The 8739-nt window shown below is 50.8% G+C and overlaps 3 protein-coding genes across 11 annotated transcripts in view; 2 read left to right on the top strand and 1 right to left on the bottom strand.

Moving 5' to 3' along the window:
- Window positions 1-5301, top strand: part of HNRNPUL2 (heterogeneous nuclear ribonucleoprotein U-like 2) — a 14711-nt gene extending 9410 nt beyond the window's left edge. Inside the window, exons 16-18 of the mRNA XM_010854054.1 lie at window positions 1518-1549; window positions 5002-5078; window positions 5181-5301. Coding sequence (XP_010852356.1) covers window positions 1518-1549; window positions 5002-5078; window positions 5181-5301 — 230 coding nt within the window. The remainder of the gene's footprint in view (window positions 1-1517; window positions 1550-5001; window positions 5079-5180) is intronic.
- Window positions 4594-8739, top strand: part of BSCL2 (Berardinelli-Seip congenital lipodystrophy 2 (seipin)) — a 13229-nt gene continuing 9083 nt past the window's right edge. For 3 of the 8 annotated variants that reach the window (XM_010853995.1, XM_010854002.1, XM_010854000.1), the window contains exons 1-2: window positions 5845-5930; window positions 7591-7797. In XM_010853995.1, the coding sequence (XP_010852297.1) occupies window positions 7711-7797 (87 nt within the window). In that variant the 5' untranslated portion in view covers window positions 5845-5930; window positions 7591-7710. Of the gene's footprint in view, window positions 4681-4730; window positions 5079-5138; window positions 5412-5654; window positions 5749-5844; window positions 5931-7590; window positions 7798-8591; window positions 8665-8739 lie in introns of those variants that run through there. The other 5 variants (XM_010853997.1, XM_010853999.1, XM_010853998.1 and 2 more) reach the window with 5 other exon arrangements.
- On the bottom strand, window positions 5693-8511 carry GNG3 (guanine nucleotide binding protein (G protein), gamma 3). Of its 2 annotated transcripts, none has more exons than XM_010854006.1 (4): window positions 8196-8511; window positions 6985-7115; window positions 6486-6585; window positions 5693-6216 (listed from the first exon to the last, which is right to left on the bottom strand). In XM_010854006.1, exons 3-4 carry the CDS (start codon window positions 6582-6584, stop codon window positions 6088-6090), a joined length of 228 nt encoding a protein of 75 aa, XP_010852308.1. In that variant the 5' UTR covers window position 6585; window positions 6985-7115; window positions 8196-8511; the 3' UTR covers window positions 5693-6087. The 2 variants fall into 2 exon arrangements, with proteins under 2 accessions (XP_010852308.1, XP_010852307.1); XM_010854005.1 differs by having other exon boundaries at window positions 6985-7204.

Raw genomic sequence — 8739 nt, forward strand, 5'->3', positions numbered from 1 at the left:
AAACAAACAACAAAACTGTACATTTTTTTTAAAGTTTGTTGAAAAGAATATTGTCTTATTCTATAAAACATTTCAAACCTAGTTAGATATTTGTAATCAAAAAAAAAAACATTTGCTCAGAAAGCAGCACTTAGGGCTGCCTGTCCTATATACCCTGCAGTCGGACAGGAAAAGAACTGAATATGTCACCCTTCTGATATTCTAAGGCAGCTGGACTGGCAGCTGAGTAAGGGAGAGTGATGGTGAGGTGATGCGGAGAGGGTGGGAAGCGTTCGAGGGTGCCCACTCTCCACAGCAGGCAGGAGCGGGGCAGAGGGCAAGCTTGTGACTGGGGCAGTGAAAATAAACGATTGGCTCTTATCAATCACTTGCACCAACTAACCGTTTGTATTTTCTTTACCGACCTTTCCCTCTCGGGATATCTGGTCCGGTGGGCTGGGAGGCCATAGTGTCCCTATCTCCACGTGCCTGTGCCTCTGTGCTGTTCGGCCAAGGCCAAGCTACCAATTGGGTGGTTCTATTATATAGGATCCCCAGGCCAGGGAGGCATGGGGACTGTTGGTGACTGGAGAGTAGAATAGTTTGTAGCCTCTCTGTACCCGTTTATGGATTTCCATAAAATCTGGAAGAAGAGTTGGGATTACAGCCCCCAGTCTGAAGATGGTGATCTGCCGGTCTCTGCTCTCTTGTCTTCCAAGGCTGAGACAGGCGGGAAGTCTCTGAAATCATCTCTGTTAGAGAATCTGTCCTCTTCTAGTTCTAGAGAAGGAACGTTTCTCAGGGTTTCAGCTCACACAGAAACGAAGCAGGATTCTTTTCACTGCAGCAGGATATGTATATAGGTGAATCCTGTGGTGTGGGCTACTGGGCCCAGGTGCTGAGAATAGCGACTATTTTATACAGTGTGGAGGGCCAGGGCCGTGCTGGCTTTTTTGATACACAGGTAGAGAGTGACTAGAAAAGGGGAGGGTGGGGGGGTGGGAGGCAGCTCAGTGGGGCTGCCGGAACTTGGGAAGAGCGTGAATGTGAGCGTGTGCATGCACAGGAGCACCCTTTCCCGACTTGTGGCAACAGGATTCCTCCTGGGGCATCTTCCCTGCGTGGCCCAGAGAGACATCTAGCCAAGAGACTTCAGTTGGGATAGTAACTTTACCGACACCCTCCTAGTTCTTGACAGCTTCAGGTCGCTGGTTCAAGAATATGGGTGGGATGGGGGAATGCTCTTTGGATACTGAGCTTCAGTTTTCATTCACCTTCCTGCTCAGCATTGCATCAGCCAAGAGCTTACTCAGCGAACACCTCACATTGCTGTACTTCCTGGGAGGGGACTCCCAGGTTGTGCTACCAGAAAACACTTCACTTCCACTTCCTTACCTGGGCAGTCCTCTGCTGAAAATTTTGTGCTGAGATTCGATCTCCTTTCCCTCTCCCACGGTTACTGCCGTGCGCAGGAGGGTGCACAGGCTCTGGTTCTGGCCCTCTAATCACCTGTCTAGGACACCCTTCTGCTCCACCAGGACCTCTGACCCAGAGGCTGGAATGGGTGCTGGTAGGCAATATGTTTGCTTGCTCACCGTGACATCCTCTCTTTCTTCGGACACCTGCTGCTTCTGTGGGTTTGTGTGTGGCAGTGGGTGAAGTGATTGCCTGAAGTTTTCTGTAACCCACTTTTTATTACCATTAAGGGGAGTGTTCGAGAAAGCTTTAGTGCTTATAGTGTCAGGGCAAGGAGATAAAAACGAGCCCAAAGAGATTCCCCTTAGGGAGGGCAAGATTATAACAGAAAATGGACTCTCTGGCAGAAACTTCCAGCCCTATTCAAATGTTTAGTCCTGCAGCAAATAGCATCTTTTTATAATCTACAGCACGGTGTGGGGATGCTAGGCCCTCAGGGCGGGGAGGGGGAAGGACAGAATTTAAGCCGCTTTGGGTTTTTTTGGGGGGCGGGGGGTACTTGCTGTTCACTTTTGACACTGGAAAGTCATCTTTTCATAAAAAGCTCTTTCTAGGTGGGTGGAGAGTGAAACTGCCACGTCCTTGTCAGTTTAGTCCAAGAGATCACTCGCAACAACAGTAGATGTCTGGGTTTTGTTTGTGTCTGTCTTTTTATTATGGGAAAAAAAAAAAAAAAACAATGTTAAGGGGGGAAATGCGGATTAACAGGAGGGATCCCTAGCCTTGTTTTCCTTAGAAGACTTGTTTAGTGTTTTATCAGACGTCTGTTGTAGGTGGAAAAGCTTGTGAGAAAAACAACCACCACATGGAGCCTGTAAATGTTTTTGCACAACCTGTAAAGCATTCTTGGAAGTGGCCAGTAAAAAAAGGGTTTTACCGTTTTAAAAAAATGTAACTGTGTCATTGTTTACATCTGTAACTTTCTCCTCCCCTGTTCTCATTACAACATTCTGGCAAAAATGTAGGCACGGTAGCTACCAGTTTTAGAATAAATAACCATTTGGATTGAATTCACCTTCTCTTCTGTGGCTGCACTGACTGGGTAGAGTGTGTCATTGGGGGCTTTCCTTATGTCTGATGCTGCTCCTTAAGCTGTACTGGGTTCCAGCTAAGGGTGGCTTTCCTCTTTCAGAGCAATTTCTCCCTTCTATTCTACCATGCTTTCACTGGGGAACCAGCCACACCTTCACTCAGGGTTTGTTGGCTTACTTAAGTGCTTGCTTTTACTAAGAGTTTGAACAATTGGTGTAGAAGAAAATAAGTTATAACTCATGACTTCTGTGTATTTGGTGTATACTAAAACCAGTTGAATGTGTGAGGTTAAATGTAGGGTTGTCCATTTAGGGGCCACATAAGTTTATTTGTGAGTAATTACCACTTAGGGAAGCCTTGGTGGCTCAATGGTGAAGAATCTGCCTGCCAATGCAGGAACCGCAGGTTCAGTCCGTGGGTCCAGAAGATCTCCTGGAGAAGGAAATGGCAACCCACTCTAGTATTCTTGTTTGGGAAATCCCATGGACAGAGGAGCCTGGTGGACTACAATCCACAGTCGAAAAGAGTCAGACATGACAGCGACTAAACAACAAATTACCACTGAAAAGGAAGAGCCTACTTATTCAGCAGAAGATGTTTGATGGAGATTCTTTCCTAGTGAATTAGTAGAATGAGAGGTAACTTTAACTGACAAAAACATTTGTGTCACTAGCAAAAAGCATTTGTGTCACTAGCATGGAACTGACCTTGATTGTAATTTCTAATGGTCAGGGACTTACTAAGGCTGGGATACCACAGGCTTATGACATGTAGGGTTTTGAAGTAGTGATGATAATAAACTGCTGTAACGCCTTCCTTTGGACATGACACAGATTCTCACCCTAGAGGCTTATAGCTTCGAGTCCAAAGGCTATCCTTGATCTCAGTGTCTGCCCATTCTCTAGGATGCTTAAAGTCACTCAGTGTTATAGCTACTCATTTTAAGTGGTTATTTATAGCTTATGCCTTGTCTCTATTAACCTCTAATCACCCCCACCCTTTCCCTAACTAGGGCTGCAGACATTCACATCTAATCTGATGAGTTATGAAAATCCAGTATGTAGAACTGAGCAGAGGCTGCTTTTTAAAAACAACAACAACAACAACAAACAAACATCAAGTACATTTTTTGAGTACTCCTGATTTTTTATGAAGTGTGAGCAGATGTGGAAATTTTCACTTACTCTTCTGGAATTTGCCCAACACTGTGATAACAGGAAAAGAGAGATTGTTTTATGCCCTGCTTGCCATTTTGTTAGATATTTAAATGCCTGCTATATGCCAGACACTGACAGGATGCAGAAATTTTAAAAAACTTGATCCTTCGAGGAGTTTTCAACAGGCACTAAGAACTAAGCGGGATTCCCTGGTGGCTCAGATGATAAAGAATCCGCCTGCAATGCGGCAGACCTGGGTTCTATCCCTGGGTTAGGGAGATCCCTTGGAAGAGGGAATGGCAACCCACTCCAATATTCTTGCCTGGAGAATCTCCATGGACAGAGGGGCCTGGTGGACTACAGTCCATGGACTCACAAAGAGTCGGACACAACTGAGCGACTAAGCACAGCACAAGAACTAAACAGGTTCCAGAACAGAATCTGGGTAGGTCCCCACTTCAGGAGGGAGACCAGGTTACTTTCTCGTTTCTTCCGCTCTAGGATGAGGGAATTAAATATCCCCAGGGCCTATTAGGGATCAGGGATTCAGCAGCAGCTCCCCAAGTTCACAGGGTACCCCTGTAGACTGTGGAGACATGCACAGGAATCTAAGTTATTCCCTTGGTTTCCTCTCTATTCTCCCCGTGCTTGTCTTCTGTGTGACAGTGTAAGGAAGCTGGGGGTGATATGCTTTCTCTAATATAGGTCACCCACGCCTACTGCAAAGCAGCTCCTACCCCTAAGTGTATCCCAGGACACAGCATGAGCTGATCTAGGCTTCCCCCCCGGAAAGGATGTATTCCTGAATGGGGGGTGGGGAATCTTAATCCACGAGAAGCAGACATCCTGAGACTACTACCTTCTCTGCCTTGGCCTTGGTCCCACCTCCGTATGTCTTTCCTTCCCTTGGAAAGAAAAGGCTGCTAGAAAAAGTATTCTGGGGCTTTATAAGCCTCTGCCAAGGCTGAGCCCAGGAGGCGCTCGTGAGACAAGCCTCTGACCGGGCAGCTTGCTGGCTGGACCACTACGAGGGGTGGTAAGCGAACCAGGGGCGGGGACATTAATCCTAGCGGATGTGACAGAGTGGGCCTGAATGGGAAGTGGGAGAATAACAAGCCCCAGTTCTACCAGGAAGCCAAAACTGAACAACTTAGGGCTTATCCAACTCCTAGGGAGAACGAGAGCCAACCAAGGAACAGCACCCCCAAACCGAACAGTGCAGGAATTGTCGTCACACTTGTGTTTCCGCTCCGAAGCAGCTTCCATTAGGCAAGCTGTAGGGACCTAGATCCTCATAAGATGCACGCGACCGGCGCCTACTATATCGGCGTGCTTGCTGGGATTCCCTTGTCCCAAGATCCTTGGTTATAGACGCCCGTGTGCCTTCACCCGGATCGGGTGGACGTCGGCGTCCAGCCTCCGGGTTGGGGAGAAGTAGGTATCGAGTTGGCGCGGACACAGGCAGCCATTTTGAGACAGATGAGCACGGAAGGGACCATATTGAGACCGCTGGATGCCTGGGGCCGCCATTTTAAGTATGGGCCCAGCGGAGAAGCCCTGTACGGTGCAACGCTGTGACGTGCGGCCGCCGTATTGGCGCGGGCCCCATGGCGGCGGCCATCTTGGAGGGGGCCTGCTGTGGGCGCAGCCATCTTAGAAGTAAAACCGGCCCCTCCTCAGGAACTGGAATTGAGCTCCTCCCCTCTCGCTGGGTACCTCCTGTCTTCGACTTCCCTCGGGAATCCCTTCCTAAGTTCACCCGGTTCGGTCTGTTTTCTTTTTCATTTGTCTTCATTGCGTTCTTGTGTACGTGTAGGAGTGCTCTCTGTAGCCTCTGAGTGCCTGTTTGTAACAATTCTTCCACTTGAGACCCTTTTGCTCTCCATACCCTCTAACCCGACGGATCTCTGATCCTAGAGAATGTCTAACGCGCTTTGACTGGCCCTGTTCCCTAGTTATGGCAAGCTTTTCTACCTATCGCACCCACCACCGAATCTATTGACTGATGAGCCTCTCCCCCCAAGAACGGTAACACAGGAGCTGTCCTCTGAGACTCTGGATGACTTTATTCTTCACATGGCTTTAGCCTCCCAATAGCTCCAAGGTGAGACTGAGAGCAAGCACCCAGCCCATCCCTCTCTCCATTGTCTGAGCAGGTCACAGAGGGAAGCCGGCGGGACGCTGACAGAGTCTGACAGCCCTTCTGTGGGTGGAGCTACGGGTGCCCCGAGTCACAGGGTGCTTTGGGTCTGCCACAGTGGGCAAGGAAATGGAATCAGCAGACAGGTGAGGGAGGGCTTGGGCTTCAGATAACCTCACAGGGTTGGGCAAGGGCTAGGGGTGGGATGCAGGAATCCTCGGGGGCTCACGACAGTTACTGACATAAATAAGGAAGGGCCCGGGAGAGGAAAAGGTGAAGAGTTGTGAAGAGGAACAGGGCAGCTCAGAGGAGAGCACAGAAGAATTTCTTCTCCCGGAAAGGGTTCTCCGAAGTGGGCACAGGGGTGATGAGGGGATCCTCACAGGCGTGGGCATCACAATAAGTCATCAGGTCTGCTGCTGCCTTGGACACCTGGGGCACAGCCAGGAGGGGAATTGTTAGCCAGAAATCCCGAAGGGGGCTGCAGCCTCCTTCCCCAAACAGATTATCTTTTGCGATCTTTAGGACTTCGTAAGACAGTCTTCCCTCAGCACCCACAGAGACCTGGAGCCAGCTTTCCTTACAGACGCCAAGACTCCTTCCATGATCTTAAGGAGTCAGTGAAAGAAAGCCTCTCTTAGCCTCAGGTTTGGGTACCTAGGTACAGCCTTCCAACTAATGGGATCCAGGGCCCCACCCACCTTTATCCGGCACAAGCTGGCTTCAATCTTAAGCTGTTCCACCATCTTGCGGGCTTGCCCAATACTCATAGTGCTGTTCACAGGGGTCTCCCCTTTCATCCTGGAGGAAAGAGACAGCTCAGAGCGTGCTAGAGGGCCCTGCACAATCTCAGCTGAAGGTCCCCTTCCCCCATTACGCCTCATCAACCATTGCAAGGCTGGGTCATATGCCCTAATATTTTACTCCTCTCTTATCCCCAACCTCCCTGGCCTTTCCCATCTCCCAGTTCCTCAGCTAAGGAAATAGAGAAGTGAAGTGAGATGCTCCCAAACTCGTACAAGGGCTGGGCTTCAGATCATTAAACATATGGATGACTGCAGGCTTTACAGCCCTCAAGCTATGTGTTCCCAGCTCTGAAAACCACAACTATAAAGAGCCCCGCCCTAATGAGGAGGGCACATAACCCCCACCTGCCCCCTTGAGCCCCAAAGGGAGAAAAGCCGGATGCTCCTTACTCACCTGAGGCCACAGGCAGCGACAGTCCTGGGGAATCTGATCAGTGGGGTGCACCAAAACCTTCTGCCTGAGATGGGTGCCCCCACCTTGCAGGGAGTTGCAGCTGAGAGTATCTGACGCAGCAGCAGAGGCAGCTAATACAGAGAAGGCCACTGGAGAGGGTCAGGTCAGAGGCCAGTGGAGGGCTGGTCCCTGTTTCTGCAGCTCCAGCACTAGCTGATACCTGAAGGATGAAGGATGCTAGAAGGAGCAGCTCAGATCCTGGCATATACCAACTGTCTGGCCAGTGGGGGAGCCTGGCTGCTGCCTGCAGCCCCTGTGCACACCCCCACTGTTACTGTCTCACTGCCTGCCCTTCCCCATAGCAGGCATCCAGAGTCTGGGCTAGAGCCCTCCCCAAAGGAGCTGGAAGTAGCTGAGCCCCAGGCAGACACCCCCCTCAAATGGGGTGGTCTGGACCTGTGACAGCCCCTGCAGTGAAGTCAGTACAGACTGCGTGAGACCCTGCTCGTTTGAAATTCTGACATCAGCTGGCCAGTCGCCCCCTCCATCCCTCCTCCCTCTACTCTGACACAGCATTTAGCACCTGAATCTTCGTTTCTCTTCCAGGGACCCTCCATTCCCCATATCCAGGAAAATGTGATGAGCTACAGGTTTCAGCTTCTAGATCACCACTTAACGTTCTAGCTACAAGTGGAAAATCCAAGGGCAGCAAGGTCCATCAGAAGGATGTCTGAAGAAATGGCAGACCAAAGAGAAGAAGCTGGGGAAAAAGAGGCATGCAGAGACCAGATCAAAGAATCCGACAAAGAAGAGGTAGGGGAGAGTCGGTGGGTGTTTCTGGAAATAGATGGGCTTACTGGATGCGTGTGTGTGTGTGTGTGTGTGTGTGTGTTGGTTTGAGAGATTGCCTCTTACGTCTGCAGCGTTGTGCGTGGTGCTGTGGGGAGTGCAAAGATGTGCGCAACACTGACCCTACCCTCTGAGGAATCTTGTTTAGGGTGAATAGACACATACAAAATAGAAAGAGCCACCCACCAAGACCTAGTCTAGATAATGCGCTGTGGGAACTCAGAGAAAAAGTCTGGTTAGGGTCGGAGGAGGTCGATGACGCGTCTTTAAAGCTGGAGACAAGTCACGGGCCTGAAATGCTACCACTCTTGTCAGCAGGTGCCAGCCAGCCCGCCGGGGCATCACGCAAAATTCCCAGGTACCTGCAGATTGCAGCGTTCTCGGGGTGAATGCTCTCTGCCTTGGAAGCCCAAGGAGATGTGCGCAATAAAAATCAGCGCCTGTTAGACGCCCGCTTCTCCCCCATTTTGGGGTTAAATGATAATGAAGGTGTAGGCGGAGTGCCGCGATTGCGGCCTCAAGGGGCTGGCTGGGAGGGATGCTGCTGACTCATAGCATTTCCTGGAGCATATCTTGGAGCCTAGAGGGAGATGCCTATCCGCTTTGGTTTTGGTTACCAAAAGGGGAGGGGGCAACGGACCACGGGGAGGAAGAGAGCCGGCGCTTGGAGGTGGGAACCTGGCCTCCTAGAAGGCCCCGCCCCCTGCGCTGGGCCCCGCCCCGGACGAACCCCGCTCCCCTGCGCTACAGAGGCGGCCGGCGGAAGGGGGCGGGACTTCCCTGGGAGGCGGAAGAGCCTTCTCGCCGTTGCCCTGGCAGCGCGCGTGGCTGGTGAGTCTGCGGAGCCGCGGCTGCGGGCTGGATGGTTTCTATGGTGGTGCGGTTGCGTGGGGACTCCGGGCGCCG

Source organism: Bison bison, unplaced genomic scaffold (genome assembly GCF_000754665.1).
Source record: "Bison bison bison isolate TAMUID 2011002044 unplaced genomic scaffold, Bison_UMD1.0 scf7180017864334, whole genome shotgun sequence".
Taxonomy (NCBI): Eukaryota; Metazoa; Chordata; class Mammalia; order Artiodactyla; family Bovidae; genus Bison; species Bison bison.

Coding starts and splice junctions, on each gene's coding strand:
- GNG3 (XM_010854006.1), bottom strand. CDS start 6,584: ATGAAAGGGGAGACCCCTGTGAACAGCACTATGAGTATTGGGCAAGCC. Junction 6,217..6,485: donor CCAGCTTGTGCCGGATAAAG/GTGGGTGGGGCC, acceptor GCTGTGCCCCAG/GTGTCCAAGGCAGCAGCAGA.